Below are 23,774 nucleotides of genomic sequence, written 5' to 3'. Positions count from 1 at the left end.
ATGGGTGCACAGCATGGCTGAAATGCACACCAAGATGAGTCCCAGGGGAGTCCTCAGTTATGACAACAAATAATAATAAATAGTTATAATAATAACCATCCTGCCCATCTGGCTGGGTTTCCCCAGCCACTCTGGGTAGCTCCCAACAGAAGAAGAAGAAGAAGAAGAAGAAGAAGAAGAAGAGATAAAACATCAAACATTAAAAACTTCCCTAAACATGGCTGCCTTCAGATCAAATCAAATCAAAGGTTACTGGGTCTGGTTGCCTAAGCAAATAAATATGCTTGTCAATAAGAGTGTCAGCTTTCAGGAGCAGAAACCTGAAAATTGTAGAATAATTTTCAAGGTTTTTCTCCTTGTGAGCAGCGGTGTAGCTAACCACTCGTGTGCCCGGTGCAGTGCGTGCGTCCTGCAGCCGGGGGCGGGGGGAGCTGCATGGAGCCTCTGGCCACCTCCCCCTCAGCTGTAGGGCAGCTGAGGGAGAGGTGGTAGGCAGGTGCAAGCCCCACCCTGCCCTTTCAGGCAGCATGGAGCCTGCAGGCACCCAAGCCATCACGTCACTCCCAGGAAAGACGCGTGGCTCGGGCACACTGCAGGCCCTGCGGTGTGCTGCCCATTGCCAGCCGTGTTTTGTTACGTTTCTTGACTGAACTAAAAAGTTTAGTGAGCCCATTCTTTTCTTTAAAAAAATTAAATAACCACTCCTATTTTTGTCACCTGCCTCAGTGATGACACCTGGGGCAGCCCACACCCACCACACCCCCTTCCCCCACCACTGCTTGTGAGTGATGATGCACAGACAAGTGCCTCTCCCCCTCCCCTGCTCTGATACTCTCTGGACTATTCCTCTGGAGCTGCACAGACTCCACTGATCACACTGGTCAAGGTATGCTATCATAATGCTATAACCGGTGGCTGCCTTGTGCCTCGTTCAAGCTGAGCAAGTCGCTGGAGCTTTGTGCAAGTGATGCAAAAAAGTTTTGCAAAACCCTAGGAGCCAGTGAATTTTCTGGGAGCCAGGCTAGAAGCAGAGAGAAATGGAGACCTGAGCATGCCAGTGAGAAAAGGGATCCTGGTCTCACTAGTGCATTTTGCTCTGCTCCTCCACCCCCCACCCCGACTTTCAGATAAGGTCAAGTAGGGAAGTGCTAGACCAGACATAGGCAACCTTGGCCCTCCAGATGTTTTGGGACTACAACCCCCATGATCCCTAGCTAACAGGACCAGTGGTCAGGGATGATGGGAATTGTAGTCCCAAAACATCTGGAGGGCCGAGGTTGCCTATACCTGTGCTAGACCTCAAGCTTAGCAGTGTTAAAGTGGTAACCTAGGTGCTCCCAAGTAAGGAAGGCTGGTACTATGGCTCCGTAGATAGCTCTGCATTTTGTTGTTAAAGCCTGTGTTAATGTGCTTCTTATATCAAACATAATGGCCCAGCAGAATGGTCTCTGCTATTGTAATTAAAGGTGTATTTGAAGCAGGCAGTGTAGTGTGGAACAGACTTGTTTAGTGGGTTCTGTACCTTGATTTCCGCTGAGGTTTCAGCAAGGATTAGGAGCATAATGTGAACTCAAGACCTCTTGAGTAAAGGGGACAGGGTGTGGCGTCTGCTAAAGGCACAACTGTGGTATAACTGGTTGAACCCTTTGGCCTAATTGTAACTGATAAGACTTATGCAAGTCATTATATGTGTTCCTGCTGCATATGTAGAGTATATGGATGCCATTTATTTAGCTAAATTATAGATAATCAACCTGAGGCACTAAGGGAAGTGGTCTGTGGCGCTGCAGGACTGGAAGAAGAAGAAGAAGAAGAAGAGTTTGGATTTGATATCCCGCCTTTCACTCCCCTTCAGGAGTCTCAAAGCGGCTAACATTCTCCTTTCCCTTCCTCCCGCACAACAAACACCCTGTGAGGTGAGTGAGGCTGAGAGACTTCAAAGAAGTGTGACTGGCCCAAGGTCACCCAGCAGTTGCATGTGGAGGAGCGGAGACACGAACCCGGTTCCCCAGATTACGAGACTACTGCTCTTAACCACTGCACCACACTGGCTCTCTCATTTCTGGAGCAGAAATGTAGATCTACTACAGTATTAATAGGCATTATTATTTTCTTACTATTTAAATTATTATTTACTGCAGGACTTCTGTTTCATTAATTTCCATACAGCAAGCACATATAAAAATATATGTATACAGTGTACAAAATATTGTGTTATCACTTGCAAAAGAAGTGTGTATGTTAATGTTTCAGCTTCTGTGCATGTTTATGTTATTGTTTGCTTACATTATCTGTTTTGTTACTACTTAACTGAAAAGCTCAAAAATTTTTTTTAAAAAAACCTTTTAAAATGTAACAAAAATAAAATACACAGAGGAAACAAGTTTGTCAGGTATTAAAAATAGTAAATCTCAAGTAGAATGGCATTATCTTAAACTTAAGCAGTGTATATAGGTGTATATATAGTTTCTCCCTTAAATTAGTGCTCCTCAGAGTATTCATTTTGATACAATTCTAGATTGAAGGTAATTGATGAGAGAATGTTGCTTTGCATTCTATAGTTAACCACAGGGTGGCGCTTCTGAAGGAACAACAATAAGCTTGGTATTTCTAAGGATGAGCTGCTTATAAAATCAATTGTAGAGATAGAAGGGACCTTGAGGGTCATCAGCTCCAACCTCCTGCAATGCAGGAATCTCATACATGACAGATGGCCATCCAACCTCTGCTTAAAAACCTCCAAGGGAAGAGAGTCCACTGCCTCTTCTAGGAGTCTGTCCCACTATCAAATAGCTTTTACCGTCAGAAAGCTTTCTCATAACTTGAAACCATTGGTTTGAGTCCTAGCCTGTGAAGCAGGAGAAAGCAGGCATTCTCCATCCTCCATGTGACAGCCCTTAAATATTTGAAGATGGCTATCATATCTCCTCCCAGTCTCCTCTTTACTATGCTAAACATACCCAGTTCCCTGAACAGCTTGTCAGTATCCTTGACATGAGCACCAAGACATGAAAATTGTGATTTCAGCCATCAGCAAGGCAAGGAAGTATTGTTTGTGAGGTCATTTCCCTCCCTGGCACCTGAGGCTGCAGCCTGAAATGAGTGGGGAGATCCTGTGTGTGCTTATGTCACTTACTTGGTTCAGGCAACAATGGTTTATATTATATTTATATTATCATGAACAAGCGGCAGTGATACTTGGTCTCACATGCTCCCTTCTTGTCCTTTTTGTGCAAGGGGAGAAGAGTGAATAATCCCACTTCCATTTTTTTACTAAAACACAGTTCTTCCAACACATTCCAACTTGTAGAACTGTGGTTCTGCAGTGATTCCTGGAGGACATTCAGCTATTTGGGGTGGCTCCTCCCTCTGACTTTAGCAAGCAGTGCACAAAGTTTTGACCACCTTGTCTTGGAGAGGAACCATCTCACACCCTCCAAACTGGTCCCTGCCCTAAATTGTGAGTGGTTGGGTCCACGGCTGCTTTCCCTCTTTCTGATCTCTCTTTCTCCTTCATGGATCTTTTATTCACTCTATTGATCTTCAGCCTTTCCTCCCTCCCCTTTCTCTCCCCCATTTCCTAGTATAGGGCAGAGCACCCAGCACATGGCGAACAAGAAGGCTGGAGAACCAGCAACGCAGCGAGGGAGCCATGTTTTTTTTTTAGTGGTTTGCATCTTCTCCATACAAGGAGAGGCCAACTGTGCTTAGAGACAGCCCACAGTAGTCATAGTGGATTGTATTTTCCTCCCTCTCAGATGCAGAGGGGGAGTAATGCTTGGTACTGAGTAAAGGAGGCTGTAACTTGCTATCCAATCCCTTCCCACACCTGCCTTTGGGTCAGCCAGGACCTTCTCACCACATATAGCAGAAAAGCTACAGTGCCCTCCAAGCAGAGCCACTTGGAAGAGTGCAAGCAATCTTCCCATTCCCAGCACTCATTTTTGGTAGAGCCTAAAAGCAGGCCACTTAGCACTTTCTATTATGGGAGCAGGGTGGGGAGGAATTCTTCAAGTTTCTCAAGTGAGGCTGGTGGTCAGGGAAGTGAAAGCGGTAGAGTCCTCACAAACAGCAGGCCCTTTGTACCCCCACAAGAAGAAGAAATCCCCCTCAAATAGCTACAAAAAGCTGGGCATAAGAAGAAGAGGCATGTTAAGTTAAGAGATGCGAGAGCCCAGAAAAGGGGGACACCTCCTTTTCCCAAAGCCTTTTTTTTTGTTTTGTTTCCCCTGCAAAAAATTGAAAAATCAAATTATTGTTATTTGGGGGATTATTAAATACTTTCTTTTAGAATGATGAACAAAATGTTGAAGACGAAGTGCTCATATATTTACTTGCCCAAAATAATTTCTAATACTGTGTAACTGGAAGACTTTTATGCAAGAATGTTGGTAGTTAATGTTTTATTGTTGGGACCCATAGGTATTTTAGGAGAAATTGGCACAGTTTTCCTTCTCTTAACTTTGGACCCCTTTAAATAAATAAGTAAATAAAGGAATAACAGCAGCAGCCTTGATGGGTCCCTTGTGTCGTTGGCATTACCTTGAGGGTATTGTGTTTTGGTGCCAGGCGATTGGGATGATGTGGTGATGATGAGTTAACAATCTGATTGCTGGGTTCTTCAGCAGCTGAAGCTTCTTGACATTTTTAAAAGACAGCCCCTTATAAAGCACATTACAGTAATTATACAATCCTAGCTTTTATTAGAAGTTGAATGACTGCAAACTTAATTTAGTGAAAATACCTCTCCTCTTGTCTGCCTTCAGTATATTATAGAGTGACTGGTTTGGTGTAAGAATTTAAATCCAGGTATGTCTCGGGATACAATGGAGGAGTGCGTCTTTGAGGGTGAAGTCAAGCTGTTGTAGAGACTGATACAGGAGAGACATGTTTTGTTGCAGTTGGGACAGATGAAGATGATATAAGATAGATGAAGAATTGAAACAGAGAATTGTAGAGTTGGAAGGGATCATGAGGGTCATCAGGCCCAATCCACTGCAATGCAGGAACCTTTTTGCCCAGTCTGGGGCTCGAACCCATGACCTTGAGATTAAGTGTCTCCTGCTTTACCAACTGAAGATACAAAAACTTTGGGAAAAGATGACACAAGTTGAGGCAGGGATGGATTTTTATTAGTTTATTGATTTGACATAAATCTCTCCCCATTTAGAGGAGATCTACAAATCATAAACCATTTTCAAAAATACTAATCTTTACTCTGAGAAAAATAATACTGTTAATAATGGCACTGTTGTGCTGACTTTCAGAACACATATAAATCATATACAGTACTCTTTAATGATCTAGAGAAGTTTATTTTTAAATGATGATAAATTTGTATCTTAGGAAATAATTTAATAAATTCTTTAAAATGTTCTTTTTACATCAGTAGATTGCTTCTCTCTGCATATATACAGTAATATTCATTGTAATGTCAGTTTGGCTCATATATACAAAGTAACTGGAAACCTTCAGGCATTGAAATGGAAAGGCCCCACATTTTATAAGTAGAAAGTTAATATGCTTTAAGAAAGAACATAATTCAATTTTAATTCTTTAGAATTCTTTATCTTCACTGCTTTATATTTCCCCTTAGACTCATAGCTTTTTATTGGCATAAAGGTGGCAGACCTGTTGTCTTCTTAGTTATTTATGTGAAAGCTTATCTGAAAATCACATGTGATGCAAAGTTTATGGAAGTGTGTTTGCAATTCCTGTTCGGCATTGTAGAGGTAAAAATAGCACAGGGTGGTTTTGTGGAACATTATCTGGAAAGCAGCTAAAAGATCAGGTAATTTACATGTGTTACACACACACACACACACAAACACACACACAAACACACAATCTTTAACCAGTTTAAGAGAGAAAACACAGAACTGGGAAATAACCACAAATGAAAAATTTGCAAACATTTTGAACAAAAGTGGCTCAAAATGTAGAACAATCTTCATATTAATGACTTACAGAGTTGATTGCATAAAAAGTAACCTTTCCATATATCTAACATGCTGCCCTTTTCGATTTTCAAAGTACTGTTGCTTTTCTAGAACATTGCACTGTATCGTAACTCAATTGAATTTGAGCTTACTTCCAAGTAAAAAGCATGACTGAAGTGCAGGAGGCAGGAGATTCTGTTGACTACGCAAAGGCAGATAGTCAGGCCCTTGATATTTATATTGGGCCTGATCAATCCAGGGGCTTCATGGTGTCTGCCAATCACAGGGACTGATGCTGGGGTTCAAGCTTATATCTAAAACGAAATATCCAATGAGCTGAAATGAAAGTCCCAGACATATTGTTGAATAAAGCTCATGAAACTAACTTCTGAAAAAGCATTATTTCAAATCCATTGTGATGTTTTAAGTGTTACAGAGCAGACCAACAAAAAGAAAAAGAAAAAGTAAACAAAACTTCCTAATGCATTACAGTGGTACCTTGGTTCTCAAACACCTTGGTTCTCAAACGCCAGAAATCCGGCAGTAAGTGTTTGGTTTTTGAACGTTTTTCAGAAGCCAAACGTCTGATGCGGTTGTCGGCTATTGTTTCCAGGGTGCCTGCACCAATCAGAAGCTGCACCTTGGTTTTCAAACATTCGGAAGTCAAATAGACTTCCAGAACAGATTAAGTTTGGCGCTTTTGTTTTTGCTATTTTGCGTTTTTGTTTTTGAGGCTTTTTCAGTTAATTTGTTTTTATGACTCTGTGGAACCCAGTTCAGCTACTCATTGATTGATAGTGCAACTACGGAAATGGATAAAAGCCCCCCATCCAAACAATGACTATTATCAGTGCAGGAAAGAAAAAATAATAATTTTAATTTTTATCATCTACAATACTGTCTTATTTATTTTATAGTACAGTAAATTGATTATTGCTTTCATTTTATGGATCAATGGTCTCATTAGATAGTAAAATTCATGTTAAATTGATGTTTTAGGGGTTGTTTTTAAAAGTCTGGGACGGATTAATCTGTTTTGCAGGACTTTCTATAGGAAAGCACACCTTGGTTTTGAAACAGACTTCTGGAACGGATGAAGTTTGAGAACCAAGGTACCACTGTACATATGCCTCGTTTTGTGGATAAATTTACATTTTCTGAAGCAGAGAATTTTGTGAGTGGCAAAAGAAATTACTGATATTCTGTCTTCTGCAATTTAAGAATGTTTGTGGAATTTACAAAGGAGATTATTCCAGTACCAGTTCACTATGCTTAGATTCGTTTTTAGAACACACCTGGCAATATTAATAGACCAGATGTATTTGGTTAAATATTTCTCTACTGAGAAGGAGTCTCTACTTTGATAGGAACAGATTTGACAATATAAGGGTTATAGCCTTCTGGGCAGTTTCAGTGCTTAAAATAATAAAAGGCCATTGTGATTTTATAATGCCTACGCAGGATTGAAACACCAAGTAGATACTGTAAATCAGAACATCAGGTCCTGAAGTCATGCAATTTCAGCTTTGTTTTGTTTAGCTCTTTTTACAACTTGTGTAGCACAAAAAAGCTGAATATAACCTAAGTAAATCTGATTTTTTGATAGTCCAGTCTAAAGACCTAAACTAAGAATTGTGAAATATCCTGTATTTTAATCCACTCAGTTCAAGAACCACTGTCTTAGAGATCCCTTCCAGTACTACCTTGACAAATGATGTTGTGTGGCAGCAAGAGAGGAGAGCAATCACCCCAGATGTCTTGCTCACTCATTTATGCAGTGGAAATAAGATGCTATGTTAAGTTCTTGCCAAAACTATCTTATTAGTGCATATCAGGACCAAATGGGGCTAAATGTCCAATTCTGATGTAGAATTGGTATGCTTTCAATTACTGAACCTATGGGGTTTAACTGGAGCTGCAGTAGGAAGTAAATAGTTTTGTATTAGTGGAGAAGATACCAGGGGAAACCTTGCATCTCTGGTACTGATAATAATGTTTTGGTGTTAAACATACTTGGACCTTGGACCTGCAGTGAAATTAAGACTCTGAATATGAAATACTGAAGGACAAGTCACTTATGAGACTAAACATGTGAAAAATTCAGAATCATGTACTCTGTCAAGGGGATTTGGAGAGCATTGGGGGGGAATATACTGTGATGGTATAAATAGTGTGAAAACGTAGTGTGCCATTAACTTACATTTATGTGATCCTGCTGGATAGTCCTTTATGTGGACAAAGTGCAACAGAGTGAAGTTATATTAAAGAGAGTTTGAAGAAAATACACGTAACGGAAATATGTATTCAATAAATGAATGTAACTATATTTAAAAAGTAACTTAGGGTGTTTCTTTGAAAAAATATGTCTTACTAATAGAATCAGAATCAGGCTGTGAAGAACAGAATGTAGCTGTATTAAAGTGTGGATACGAGCAAAAATATTTATGTGCATGATTATCCATCTCTACAGCCTGATTTCTCCATGTATAGTGCACTCTGTGTGTTCATGAAGCAAAACAAGTTTTTTCTTAGGCAAAAATGAGCAGCCATTTGCATATATCTGAGGTGCTTCTACAAACCCACTAAGATTTCCAGTTTCATCCTTCCACCTGCAATGCCCCACACTGCACTGAATGGTGTTCTGGATGGTCTTTGACCTTTTCAGATGCTATGTCTGGAGACAACTGGAACTGTAGCAGGGGCGGCCTGGGGTGTATTGCCGCTTGAGGTAAAATAAAATCCACTGCCTGAGACTGCCACCTCACCTCATGGGTGGGCCCTGAGCAGCAGTGCATGTGTGCACAGGATTTCTTATGTGGCCCTTCAGAGCCTAACCTTTGCCTGCTCTTTTCACTGACTTAGAATATGTGACAAGAATGGAAGAAAAGCAGCACCATCTAAGGAGGAAGTGGGCCAAATCAGCTAAAAGAACTAGGGCTAGAATGATCAGAATCCTGCTCCTGATGCATTTCATAGGCTGCATATTCACACAAGTTGCTGTTCTGTGGCACAAGTGAATTAGAGTTCCCTCTCTTCTGTCTTTCATTTAAGAACGAAAAGATAACAAACACTTGTAAACCTTTAAAGTTACTCCTTTCCATTACAGAAGTAATACTTTTAAAACCACAATTATTTAGCCCCTAAAATAATGTAGTTAATTCGCATGAATATTTGGGGACCATAACAATTAGGTACACACTGTTTAACCCATGTGCTTTTTAATTTTTTCATATTAAATTTGTCCTTCATTTTATTAGGTAAAGCAATATTTTTGTTTTTCTTACTTTTTCTAAAAGTGGCTACTTCTGACTGATTGAAATGTTTTTGTGATACAAAGTAAGGAAAAACATATAAATGCTTCTTTTGATGCATTGCTAAATGTAGGAAAACATGAATAATTAAAGATACATTAAAACAAATATTAATTTGCAAATAATCTGTTTTAGAATTGCAAATAGACCCTCCTTTTACAATACGATTTTGCAAAATAAGCAAGAAAATATAATTAAATACTAAAGTAATTTTATCCTTGATACTTCATTGTTTAGAGTGCTACACAGTTGGACCAGTATGATCATTAGTGGAGAGTATCTCAATGAAAAGGTACTCTCCTCATCTTGAAATAAAACCACTTTGTAGAATTAAAAATCATGTTATTTTATATGGAACATAAAAAATACCATATTTGTTTAGCTCTAGAAGATTACAAAGTGCTAGGTGTTCAGTCAAAGCTTTTTGGCCCTCTAGTGATTTTCTCCAGGCAGAATTCTCAAAACAAAGCTCATATAGTGTAACTGAATCAGTGCATTGAAATCTCAGAAATCAAAGGGTAACCTGCAGATGGAATCTGAACAATTTTCTAACCATCTTCATTACCTGTATAGTTTAAAACTGAGAGCTCCTGATTTACAGTGTAAACCCCCTTTCCTGTCATCCTTGCTAGGTGACCTGCACAAAAGAGAAACTTGGAGAATAAGAGAATAAGCTTTCCAAACTAGGTTCTGGCCCACTGGCATTCATTCATACCTACGTTATAACTTGCTGAACAACCGTGCGTTCATGAGAGCATCCTTGATTTCCACAGTGCAGTTTTTTAAGCAGCCTTCGCAATTTGATTGGAAAGTTTTTGTTGATGTATCGGTAAAGTAGAGGCATGACAAAACTGCTTGAAAAAGCCAAGAATTTTGACAGTCCCTTGGTAAAATGTAATACTCTAGTGTAATTTTCATCCGTGACTTTTCCTTGCATACTAGTTAATGTGTTTACTAGAAGAGTTACATAATAAGGTGTCCATAATGTGAACTGTGTACAAACAGTAGCAATCAAAAGCCTGTGTACTGATGGATCTAATCTTCCAGTGTCTTGGTCCAGCGGTGTTGCCTCTTTGCGTATTCGCAGAATTAACACAAGCGCATACAGCACAGCAATGGCTGGTACGACGTATCCAATAAAAACCATGATGGCATCTGCTGCTTCTTTGTTCTGCATTTTGGAACATTCTATTATTTTAGTGGAGACATGGTTGCAGACATAAAACAGAAGAGATGAAAAGCTGGTAAGCATAGCTCCTCCCCAAATAAATCCACATACATGTTTTGTGTTGTATACACTTGACATGTAAGTTCTTGGCAAAGCACGTTCAATGTAGTAGTCCAGGCTGAGCAGTGTGGTAGAATACATGATAACCAGAGATGATACATTGAACAAGATAAGCAAGGTAATGTAGACTTCATTGTTGAAACTCCAGATGGCCCATTTTGTACTGGCAGGTCCTAGAAGGTACATTGGTGCAATAGCATTGATGATGAGGCCAGCAATTGCAATATTGACAAAGTAAACATCTGGCATGGTCATAGTTGCTTTGTTGTATAGGTTGACTAGCACCAGTAGGGCATTATAACACAGGCCAATGGGGAAACAGATGATGAGGTAGAGTAATGAAAAAATGGAAAGTACAAGATGGAAATCATGGCAAAGATGCTGGTCCTCTATGCTTTTGGTACCATTGAAAGATTCGCAGTTCCACATAGTGACCTTAACGTGTATGTCTTCTCGGCTGGTCACCAGCTTTCCTAAATGGGGGGAAAAGACAGTATATATATATTTCTTTTTTAAAAAAAAACATGAAAACAATTCATCATTTTATTTCATCTAGATATATCGCTATTTTTCTAGAAAAGAGGTACGGAACTCACCATGAACATCTCACTGGTTCTGTTATAATGGCAATGGTGCCTACCTGAGAGGTGCTGCAACTGAGTTCCGGATGAAAAAAAGCCCTGTCTAATTACCTACACATTATAGAAGTTTAAAATATCATTTAGAGTACAGTAGTACCTTGGGTTACTTCACTTCAGGTTACATACACTTCAGGGTACAGACTCCGCTAACCCAGAAATAGTACCTCGGGTTAAGAACTTTGCTTCAGGATGAGAACAGAAATTGTGCTACGGAGGCAGCAGGAGGCCCTATTAGCTAAAGTGGTGCTTCAGGTTAAGAACAGTTTCAGGTTAAGAACAGACCTCCGGAACGAATTAAGTACTTAACCCGAGGTAAAAAGGTAAAGGTACCCCTGCCCATACGGGCCAGTCTTGACAGACTCTAGGGTTGTGCGCTCATCTCACTCTAGAGGCCGGGGGCCAGCGCTGTCCGGAGACACTTCCGGGTCACGTGGCCAGCGTGACGAAGCTGCTCTGGCGAGCCAGTACCAGCGCAGCACACGGAAACGCTGTTTACCTTTCCGCTAGAAAGCGGTACCTATTTATCTACTTGCACTTTAGGGGTGCTTTCGAACTGCTAGGTGGGCAAGAGCTGGGACCGTAGATGGGAGCTCACCCCGCCGCGGGGATTCGAACCGCCGGCCATGCGATCGGCAAGCCCTAGGCGCTGAGGATTTACCAACAGCGCCACCCGTACCACTGTATAATTTTTTAATTTGAAGACTGGAATATAAAGTCATCAAGACTGGAATATAAAGTCATCAATTTCCTTGTGCCTGTCTAGGATGGCATGCTTCATGACAGCTATTTTCTGCTTAGCATGGCTGTGATACTGACTGGATAATAATTGCTGCTGTTTAACCTAAACATTTCCTTCCTCAATTTAAGGTGTTTTTCTCTTGGAACCACAGCTAGCCTTTGTTCTTCCTGTGGCTTATAGCAGCTACATAGGCATTCAAAAATTGTTTTTATATTGAACCCCTCCTATATTGTGCTCTTGCTCCTTTTAACTGATCTGGCCATTCTGTTTTTCTTCTCTATGTGTTTGGAATGACATTTGATGAGACCTAAATGGCATTACCGTTCTCCCTTCTTTTAAACGCTGCCTCAAAACTCTCCTCTTCTATGAAGCCTTTGGCTTAACCATACAAGTTCTCACACCCAGTTGAAAGGAAATCTAAGCAGTATAACAGTACTTGTACATATTTTGCCCCTGTGATCCTTGCCTCTTTCCCCTGCTGTCAAAGCATAAATCTTAAACTCCTTGGACCAGGGATATAACATTTAATCTGTGCATCCAAAGAACTCTGATATGAATTTACCAACAAGCAAACTGAGGTTGAGACCTATATAGTGGCAGTAGCTGTATCCCAGTTCTTAGCCACATCTCCACAGGAAGATGCTTCTTCAGTTAAAAGGTGCACAAGCTACTCTAATAGAGTGCTGCTGCCAGCAAAACAGAAAAGCATCTAGTCTCACTGGGGCTTCTGCAACGGAGTCCTCTAAGGACAGCAGTGCCACAACTTTGAGGACAGTTACAGCTCCACATTTGGAAGGGCACTAACTACAGACTCATTTTGTGGAAGTGCATCTGTGGCTGGCACTATTTTCCCTTCATCTTCTGGTTTGGAGATACCGACTTCATTCCCAGAAGAATTGCTGGGGGTGGAATGCTTTGTATTTTATAATTTTTAACAGTGTAAGCCACCTTGAATCCCAACTTGGGAGAGAAATGTAGTATAAAATATATTAAACAAATAAATAAGGGGATTCTTAATTCATGGTCATGGCACCTCCTCTCCCCCTCCCTCCCTCCTCCCGCTCTTTCTTTCTTTCAGAAAAGCAAAATCAGGCTATACCCTTAAAGTGCATTCAGAGCACATTTCCCCATCAAAGAATTCTAGGCAGTGTAGTTTGTTAAGGGTTGCTGGGAATTGTAACTTTGTGAGGGTTACTGTGTCCAGAATTCTTTGGAAAAGTTTGTAATACTGATTGACATGGTTGCCTCTTAGCTACACAGGAATAGCTTGGCTGAGGTGTGAAAAGGAATTGCGTGGGTGTGCAGCTGGAGAACCTGGCCCCAAATCAACTTAGTTCCTTCTGTTGTTTTTAAGCACATGTGTTTTGTTTGTGTTTTCAATTATGCACCCCTAATCTATCTCAGGAATCAAGAGAGCTCCAAAAGTTTTATCAGGCACAGAAGTGGCTGGATAATTTATAAGAACTGACCTCCCTCTCATAAGACAGTTTTCCCTTCTGGAGCAGCAAGCAAATGCTTTTGCAATTGCTTTGATCATAGCTTAATTTAAAGGTGTGTTATTTCTGCATATAATGATTTCCTATTTTATTAAACTGAAGGATTAGCATAGCATACCTTATGACACTTAAATAACGTATGTTTATCTTGAAAATCTAAAGCACCGCACATAATTCAACTGAAAAAATATTAAGATAATATTCAATATTTTAACATCATGTGTACATGAAACTGATTTCACTGAGTTAGGATATTGCTCCATCTAGCTCAACAAGGTTTCAGGCAGAGACAGCAATACCATGTCAGTTCTCAGTCTCCTTTTTTAAAAATAAAGATGTCAGGAATTAAACCCTGCAACCTTCAGGTTGCAAAGCATATGCCATACCCCTGAGTTGTGGACCCGCCACAAATGAGACCAAGCAGAAACCCAGGAAATTAGAATATGACTTTCTTTGATCCAGTGTTTACCAAACACTGCTATTATGCAACTTCCTCTCAATTCAGTGGAAGAAGTCAGTTCTAAGGAAATAAAGTGATTAGGCAGCAGTCACTGGTGGATTGCATCTTTTGAGTTCATCAGTACCATAGACTTACATGTAAACCTGCAATCTTCACTACCTCTCTTTTGTCTTTTCCAAGACAGGGGCAGGTTATCAATTCATACCCTTAGACTTAGTCCCACACAGCCATTATTTAAACAATATTATCTCTCATCATATTTATTCTTATGCAGTGAAAGTGGCCCCAGTGTTTCCTATATAATGCCAAAATAAACCCTCCATAATCCCCAAGATTAACTGGGGTTTTTTTTGAAGAACATAAGACGAACACTTCTAGATGAGGCCAAAGACCCATCTCGTCCAACTTCCTGTTCTCACAGTGACCAGTCAGATACTTATGAGAAGCCTGGAAGCAGGACCTGAGTGCAGCAGTGCTCTTCCCACTTACGATCCCCAGCAACTGGGATACCGTGGAGGTAGAGCATAGCCACCATGGGTAATAGCCATGATAGTAACTGATTTTTTGTGAAATTATCATGGTTATTCTTTCTGTTACATCATTTGAGTAATAAAAAAATTACATCATTTGAAAGCCCACAATAAAAATTTATCTAGGAGGTAGTGAGACATCCCTACCCCTATCCCAATGAAATCGGGGTTTCAGTCTGAAAAAAATATATTTTGCTAGATAACATGTCATTTGATTCAATTTTATTTATTTTTCAGATAAAAAAATGCAATTTTATAGTACCTAGAGAGCAGTTATTCCTGGGAAGGTAAAGTACCATGTGTTGCTTAGTACAATAAAAACCTTTGTATGAATGTGTGTGTTTCTCCAAAGGCTTATACTGTATTAAGTTTTAAATAAATTTTTGCTTCTTTAGAATATTGTATTACTAAAACTTTTTGCATAACATACACTCTGTTTTGATTCTCAATTCTTACAGCTGTCATGCCCACTGCCTTACCTCAAACTCCCTTTCCCTGCTGCTACGAAACCTCTCAAACTCCTACCTTCAATTCATGTAGCATTTTCCTTTGTACTTCGGAGTCCAGATATGGCTGATAAATAACATCTCAGGAGAAGAAAGCATGCCGAAGGGTGTTGTATTTTCCCTCTTGGAACACATAGTGATCTTCTGCGATCACCAGGAGCCTTACACAGCTTGGTAGTTTTTCTGCATGTGTGCTGCACTTGTTTTTCCTCTAGTAAATTACTCACAAAGTTTCTGCTTCTCTTGGCAAGCCAAGGCTAGCTCCTCCCTTTCTCTGTTTACAGCCAGTTTCAAGAAACAGGAGGCTGATCTCAGAGGGGAGTGTTTCCTGACATTACACTCTGCTGAGTGTTGGCTGCTTCCGATTGATTGGTAGAAAGGGAGATGTTCCTGGAAGACTCCAGTTTGGTGTTCAGTTACAGTTGCTCTATCTCTCTCTCTCCCCCCCCCCCCCACTAGCTGCCTGCCTTTTTCCAATTCCGCCGGGTTAGTTTACTGCATTCTCAGTAGAAAGCAGTTTTGCCCTTAGCTGGCAGATTCCATTGAAGGTATGAAATGTCTTACGGGAAACTGTTATTGGGAAAATCAGTTTTCTCTTTTGATTTTTTCGAGGTTAAGATATTCTGGGCAGCAGGGCTTAATTCCACTGATTTTTTTTATAATTAAAACATATCTTAGCATTGTGTATATAGATCTTGACAATGAACAATTCTAAAAGTTTTTAGATATGCTATAAGCCGCCCAGATTGGCTGAGGTATAAATAATGATGATGACAATGACAACAACAACTAATAGCTACTAGCCAAGATGGCTATATTAACTCTTCTGTTGGACGCAGTAGGTGCCTCTGGATACAAGGTGCTGGGAATTATAAACAGGGCAAATCTTTCTATGACGGTTTTACTCCGTTTCTCTGTCTCTCTGTCTCTCTCTCCACCCCCTCCCCGCCCCCATTTCAAAATCAGTTTGCAGTTTAACAGGGGGAAGGTGCAGAATCATTATGAAAATTCATCAGCATTTTACTGTGCATTTCTCCTAATATAACCCTTTTGTGTGCAATTTACAAGGATAATATAATGCATTTTTGTATGTTGTTCATAACATGCTTATAGGCTTATCAGAATCAACTAGTTGGCCGTTGTGAGGGCAAAATGCTCAGCAATATATGATATGGCTTTGGTCAGATCCACCAGGGCTCATCTCAATTTCTTATTTTAGTAATTTTGTTATATTATCAAGAGTACTGTATATCCAAGTGTATATACAGAGAATTACTAGGAATGAAAGAGTTGCACTGACTCCCTTAAGGGTCTCTGTTTATTTGTTTAGAATATTTATATAGCACTTTTCTATTTAAAAAAAAAGTTCTCAAAGTGGTTTACATGGTACAAGGTGGCATTAAAAATGTTTCAATGAAGTTGTTTACAGTCTCAGCATGGGCAGGCTTCCACATGTAGATCCTCCACCCTAGAACAAAGAAGCAGACTCCCTCACCATATGCCAGATGTTTACTCAGATTCAGGATGTCTTGGCCTTGGTAATGGGGCAAAGAGCAAACCCTGGTAGAAAGAGCTATTATCCCCTTGCCCCACACCAAATGTGAGAGGCAGCAGCAGTGTCTAGGTCAGGAAGTCAAGATTGTTCCACACTCACAGATCTTCTCACAGACAACTGATTTGAGGACAGTTGATGAAGTTGCCCCTTTTCCTTGCTGACGTCACTGGCTGTTTCGGTCTGCAGTGGAATTAACAGTAGTCCCTCGCTCGACGTACACCCGCTTGATTAGATCTTGCATTAGTCAAAATGGAATTTTGGGCTTTGAATAGCTGACAACTGTGCCACATCATAAACCATTTCTGAAACTACTGACACTTTCAAACTGAGCAGATTGAGTGTTGTATGTTCTGCTCTTTGAAAAAAGTAGTCTAAAGTTTGTTTAAAGTCATGGAACTAGTTTCATGATTCTTCGTAGCCTGACCAATGTCCAGCTAATGTCGTTAAACCTGGCTCATACAAAACTGTTGCTGTGCTTTCATGTCACCCACAAAGCAGCCTAATCTTAAGATTGCAAAAGATAGGATTTGCCAAGGGTTAGACAAGAGTAATGGCACAAAAGTCACTGATATTCTGGTGTTTCAGAAATGGCATGAAAGGGTTTTCAGCAGAAACATGCATGACAAAAAGGTTAGAAACTGGTTGCCTGATAGCGCCTTATAATTGTTCGGGCTAATTAAAACACTTACTGAAATGCAGCTGAAGGGTTTACCATTAAAAATGAAGCTAATAATCATTAAAACACAAGCACAAACACTGCACTCTTTATTAGGCAATGACACAAGGCTATGAGAGAATTTGCTTGTTGCTTTGTGTGTATGTGTGTGCTCTGTAGCATACTAAGCAGACTTACTATTCAACCTCCAATATACATCATGGATAATTTTCAGGATAGTTGTTTAACAAAAGCGAACTCTTGGGATTTTTAGCTGCATGATCTTTAGATTCTTTTGACTTTTATTTAACCCTCACTTAACAAACATATATTTTACATGTAGTACTCACTAGAGAATTAAAAACATTAAATGGCAAACTTGTAGCTGTGCTCAAGTATGTCATGTATTCATGTTTCCTTCCAGTTCACTTTCTTTGTACCCATTGTTTTACATCAGAGACAACCAATGTGGCACCCTCCAATTGTTGGACTGCAATTCCCATTGTCCCTAGCTTTGCCCTTACTAGTTGGGGCTCATGGGAGCTATACTCCAGCAACATCTGGAAGGCACCACATTGGCTACCCTGTTTTACATAAATAGTGAATTTTCTTTTCCTGCATTTATTGTACAGAACCTAGTCAATTTCAGTTGCTATAGGGCTCTGTGGTACAGCACATGTTCTGTGTCATGTAATAGGGAGGGCAGATTGGGCAATAGGATAATCTTTCACTTGCAGATGGATGAGTCACAATTACTTATAACACAGGTATTTAATAGATGAGTTTTTTTATTTTAATAAGTGCAGTAGAAAATCCTGCTTGGTCAAGGGTGTTGGCATGAATAACCTACAAAACTTTTTCCCAAGCCTGTCATTTATTATTGCATGGTGGCGCCTGTGACCAGTTTGACTGGTGGGAGGTTGCAACCATCAGTATCATATAATGGAGATTGTGCAGTGTGGGTGAAAGCAAACAAGCTATTTTCCAGTGTAGTATTCCATGGTTGTTGTTTTTTAAAAAAAATATTGCCAAATTATGCCTCCTCCTTTTGTTAAAGGTAAAGGGACCCCTGACCGTTAGGTCCAGTCGCGGACGACTCTGGGGTTGTGGCGCTCATTTCGCTTTACTGGCCGAGGGAGCTGGCGTACAGCTTCCAGGTCATGTGGCCAGCATGACTAAGCCGCTTCTGGCGAACCAGAGCAGCTCACGGAAACGCCGTTTACCTTCCCTCTGGAGTGGTACCTATTTATCTACTTGCACTTTGACATGCTTTCAAACTGCTAGGTAGGCAGGAGCAGGGACCGAGCAACGGGAGCTCGAACCCCGTTGCGGGGATTCGAACCGCCGACCTTCTGATCGGCAAGCCCTAGGCTCTGTGGTTTAACCCACAGCACCACCTGCGTCTCTTCCCATTTTTAATTTCGTTTGTTTTTCATCCTTGGGGAACATCCCGGAGCATGGAACCCAATACACTTAGAACTTAATGAGGTTAATGGAACCCAGCCTGAAATTTTTGTGTGGTGAAGAGCAGGTAAGAAATGCTTTAAACAAACAAACAAAAATAACTTAGAGGGGATATGGATTGGAGTAACGGGAAGTGAGAAGAGTTAAGCACCAGTTCTGTGCTCTAAAGTTCTCCCTCCCAAAGCAGATTTTCATTTTTAACCAGTGTTTGGACTCAGCTACATGTTTGTATAAATGTGTGATTACGCTTTAGTAGTTCTCATTATCTCCTAGTCCAATCTTGGCAGGTAAATTTGGTGTAATTTGCTGTTAACATTTGAAATCACTTTTTCCTGGTTGTTGATCTCTTTAATCTCCTTGTGCATCTTCCACTGCTCCTTAATGAGGTTGGCCTAATTCTATGAACTGTCATATACATTACAAAGGTAGTGGAAGATTGACGCAAAGAATGCATTTATCTTTCTTCAGATTAGAAAACTATTCAGAAAATATACTGTTACAGATCTGGAGTAACAGGGTTTTTTTTGGGGGGGGGGCGACGACCTATAACTGCTAGAGTTAGTGAATGTTAGAAATAAATAAATGGTAGAATTTAGATAATGTTTGGAGTAATGAAAGGAACATGCCAGACCAGTGAAGAATACAGGCTGAACCAGTTCTCCTGTTCAGGACATCACTGATAGCGATGCCATTAAGAACACAAGGAGAACTAAGTACTGGGCCATTAAAGAAACATTGACCATGCAGCTGCTGTTTGTCCCCCTCCCATCTGTGTGTTATTTAGCAGAAGAAATACCAGAGTTAGGAGGGGGAGGTTACAGGAGGTGTGGTATCAAACAGGAAGAATGTGGCCCTTTTGAAAAAAGAGGTCTGGATAAGGGGGGGAGCGAGCAGACACATGGGGAGGAGTTGCTTGGACCAAGGGTTCTTGGGAAGAAGGGCAAAGCCAAAACTCCAGGTAGAGACCCTGTGGGGTAGAACCAGATTGACAGGCTAGGAAAGAGACCCAGAGATGGTGTGCAGGATGTTTTGGACTCCAATGCTGCATGGCTGTGGGGAACAAGCCCTGCTTGAGATGTACTGCTCTGAACTCTCTCCAAAGTAGATCCAGATGTAAATATGTGTACAATAAACCATATTTCTTAAAGACACTGCCTTGATCTCCCAAAAGAAACACGACCCCAGGTGAGCACCTGGACCCCCCCGGAATATTGCTACCACTTGGCAGAAATTGGGGGGTGGCACAGAACTTTAGTAACAATACTCTTCTGCCCTCATAAATTTAACTTAATTGCAGAAACTTCACAGAAGCAAAACAGACAACTGCTTTAGCAAAAGAGCAGGTGACTGAGACAGCCTAGCAACCTGAAGTACAAATGGATAAGAACGAGCCAGATTGATCTCTGAAAGAGATGCTGTAAGCAACAAATAATCTGTATATTGTAGGATTTTTCTTCTTTTCTCCGAATCACCTTTCAACTTTCAGTTTCATTAATCTATATTAAAAATAGATGTATACATGAAATCTGGTGAGATCTGACATGGTTCACTTGAGATGTGTGCTGACACAAATCATTGTTCCTAGGCAATTCAAATCTCCCAAATTGTTGGCCACATTAGCTTCAGTGTGAGAAATGATGGTACTGTTGATTTTATTGCAGCTTGGCTGTTATTTCAGAATTGAATCTGCCTCAATGAATTTGGCACAGCAGAAGCAACAGTTCATTTACTAACCCAAACTCCATTTGTTGAAACTTTGTGAGTTTAGACTTTGTGAGTGGAGAAAGAAGTGAAACTTGGCACCAAGGGAACATTTTCCATAGATATTCTTTTGCCAATTGGAAAAGATTCACAGGCGGCACAGATGGTGCTTCTCCTGGAAACCATTATGCTGTGCTACTTCCTGTCAATAAAACAAGTGAAAGTCGACCTAGTGACTTATCAGCAGTGCATTATGCTGGCTGCAGTGGAGTTTCCTGTTGAGAAACGGGCTCATATTCTGTGGCCCCAGAATGCCAGGACTGGTAATGCATAAATACTTCCAGGAAATACATTGAAACAGGATATTTTACTCCCGTTGGTGTTCATAATAAGGATGGTTGCTTTGGTTTGCATTTCTGGTCTTGAATGTTCAGGGTAGCCACTTTGTGGCTGAAATTACTAGGAAGCGTGCTAATTCCCAATCAAACCATACTCTCTTTACTTAATCCCTAGCAGAGTTTGTAGCCTTAAGTGTTCTTACTTTATTAAAGTGTGTAAATGGAAGTTAGTTTCATTGATTTTACTGAACATTTCTTCCTATTATATTTACAATTCAAATCTCCCAAATTGTTGGCCACATTAAAATCTACACCTTTAGTAACCTTTGACCGTGAATTAGAGTGCAATTTTCCTAGCAACTATTTTTTGTTCTTCATTATTTCTAATGGTGCAGACAATAGCAACATAATTAGGAAGTAACGTCACCTTTGGTCGGGCAAATTAAAGGACAGATCAGGCAAAATATGGGACATGTTGGGGCAGGGAATTTGGGGGTTACAAATTACCTGGTGCAGAATTGACTTCAAAGCAATCCATTACAATGGCACACAGGGGTTACAGTGGTTTATTAAATTAAAAAAAAACCTATCACTCTCCGTCCCACCCACCTCTGCCCATGCAAAAACACTTGTACCCAATCCCTCTGCTCTCCACTGAATGGACAGACCAGGCGCAACCCCTCTTCACTCTCTGACGCTGAGTCTCTGAATCTCCATCTTCGATGCACCTGCCTCTGCCCCTGCAAAAACTCTTTCCCCCCATTCTCCATCAGGACCGTGCAAACCCCTCTCTCGCTCTCTGAGTCTGACCCATCCCATCCCCTCTGTCCATGCAAAAACTTTCTCTCCCACACTGGACCAGGGCCCTGCAACCCATCCACACAAAACCTGAGACTCCACCATAGCAGGCCTGTGCACAGCAAACCCCATCTCTCATGATCCGTGACCCATCTCTACCCACGCAAAAACTCAAATGCCTCCTCCTGGCCCCACCCTCTGCCCATGTCCTGCGACAGCTCTCACTCTCACTCTTGGCTCTCCTCCTTCTGGACCCCTCATCTGCCCGCACAAACTCCTGCTCAGGCTCTCACTCCTCTCCTCTCACTGGACCCACCCTCTGCCCAAGCAGTTTTGAGGAGGAGGAGGAGGATGAGCTGGAATACATGAAAAAGGGGTCCCGTTTGTCCAGAAAAAGGACCAACCACATTTTTCTAGGGATGGGTTGCAACCTTACTGGGAAGCTGATTGAAATGTTTCTAAACGTTAGATGAAATGTTTCTAAATGTTAGATCCTTGAAGCAGGGACAGCTGGTGAAGTTAATCATCCAGTATTAACCATTTTCTTTTTCAACAAGTCTCTTGTTAATGTTATTCATGTATTTATTATTATTACTTGAAATTTCTTGTGCATCTTCCTTTCTACTGTCGGTTTAACTGAAGTCCTTTGTAATTTATGCCCACATGTTATTTCACTAGTTGCATAAATGTTCTTTGTCCATGAGCACTATTATCATTATCATTATCATTATTATTATTATACCCCACCTTTCCCCCTGATGTGGAATATTCCCCTGATGGGAATATCTTTTCATTAAAGCATAAGCTTAGTATTTTTATATATAGTTTTTACGTAATAGGGGGAATCTCTATGCGGCTTCTGGGCAGTGTGCAGAAACCATAGGCGCCGACTCCATGGGGCTTGAGGGGGCTCGAGCCCCCTCAAAAAAATTTTTGGGGGGGCTCAGCCCCCCCAATAATCTCAGGCGGGCGCCCTTCCAGCAGAGCGCCGCCGCCGTCCCCCGCCTCCTCCTTCGCCAGCCAGCCAGCCGCGCGCCCTAATCGGAGAGCCCCGGCTGGAAATCCCGCGAGAACAGGGGAATCCCGACTGGCCACACCTCCCAGCCAGCCAATCGGCTGGCTGGGGGGGCGTGGCTTGCCCTATTTAGGGCCGGAGCCACTTTATTTGCATATTCATGAGCTTATTTATTATTCATGAGCTTTCCCGGGCCCCCCCAATATTTTTTCTAAGTCCGCGTCCCTGGCAGAAACTTAAATATTTAAGTATTGCTTTCCATTCACCTGAGATTAAATAGTACTCAGTGGGTTAACTCCCAAAATCCAGTCGCTTTCAAGCTTTGAATTAATATAATAAATAAATTTGTTATAGCTGTTGGTCCTCACAGGATGGTTGTGGTGTAATTAGGATGTATACTATGATAGATATATAAATCAGATTGATATCGATGCTTAAGCTGTCAGACTTACACAAACCTATATTCCTCCATTGAGAGGTATGTGGAATTTTACCTGCTAAAGAGGTATGGTATTGTTGGTCTGCAGTAGTTGCTAAGTTCCAAATTTTCCTTTACAAAAGGGCTTCATTTGTAAACTAGTTCTGCAGGAGTGCATGGCTCCTGTCAGGCACATTTTTCTTTTAGAAAAGAGCTGTTTGTTTCAGACACAATTGATTTTCTGCTACCGATCATTATTTGAACCAACAATCATATAATGTTTACCAGTAAGACTATTCATACCTGCATTTAAACATACTGTACACACATATTTCCGTTCATCTTTGACTCCTGAAGTCAGTTAGATAATATTTCTGTATATTTCAATTGGAAACTAAAGAGCAGGTATTCAGAACATTTTTGTAATTTTGTCTCTTTAGCTTTTTTAAGGATTTATATAGAGGATCTAAGGTTCTGTTATTAATTGCTTAGCTCAGACCACTTCTGCGGGGAGTCTGCTGTACCAAAAATAACAAAGCTGGCTTTGTAGCACCTTAAAGACAAAAAAATTGATTATGGTACAACGTTTTGTGGACTAGAGTCATAAAATCATAGAACTGTAGAGTTGGACTAGATGAGGGTCATCTAGTCCAGCCCCCTGCAATGCGGGATTAATTTATTAGTTGACTTAAAAATTAATCTTTAAGGTGCTACAAGATTTAGCTGTTTCAGCCAATACTTCTTTTGAGTCTTGCTTAATACTACAGTAGACATGCAGATACCAGACTTAAATGAATACTTCATATCTGTGTCTATTGTTCATATATATTGCGAAACAGGATTAAAAGTTCTTTTGATTCTATGTTAGCATTAAAATACCAAGGCAAGTCTGTTACAATCTAATGAAGTTTCATATTTTG

At 40.7% G+C, this 23,774-nt stretch overlaps 2 protein-coding genes across 10 annotated transcripts in view; one reads left to right on the top strand and one right to left on the bottom strand.

Moving 5' to 3' along the window:
- The window catches only part of CHLSN (cholesin), a 144,991-nt gene that overhangs the window by 41,259 nt on the left and 79,958 nt on the right, over positions 1-23,774 (top strand). The window lies entirely within an intron of this gene.
- The window catches only part of GPR146 (G protein-coupled receptor 146), a 49,395-nt gene continuing 30,743 nt past the window's right edge, over positions 5,123-23,774 (bottom strand). For 3 of the 6 annotated variants that reach the window (XM_081169695.1, XM_081169696.1, XM_081169697.1), the window contains one exon: positions 5,123-11,011. In XM_081169695.1, the coding sequence (XP_081025821.1) occupies positions 9,966-10,967 (1,002 nt within the window). In that variant the 5' untranslated portion in view covers positions 10,968-11,011 and the 3' untranslated portion in view covers positions 5,123-9,965. Of the gene's footprint in view, positions 11,012-14,883; positions 15,308-23,774 lie in introns of those variants that run through there. The other 3 variants (XR_014001913.1, XM_081169699.1, XM_081169698.1) reach the window with 3 other exon arrangements.

The sequence above is a fragment of the Podarcis bocagei genome, assembly GCF_964188305.1.
Source record: "Podarcis bocagei genome assembly, chromosome: 14".
In the NCBI taxonomy this organism is placed as follows: domain Eukaryota; kingdom Metazoa; phylum Chordata; class Lepidosauria; order Squamata; family Lacertidae; genus Podarcis; species Podarcis bocagei.
Note: the sequence above shows the minus strand (reverse complement) of the source record. Positions and strands in the feature narration are given on the sequence as shown.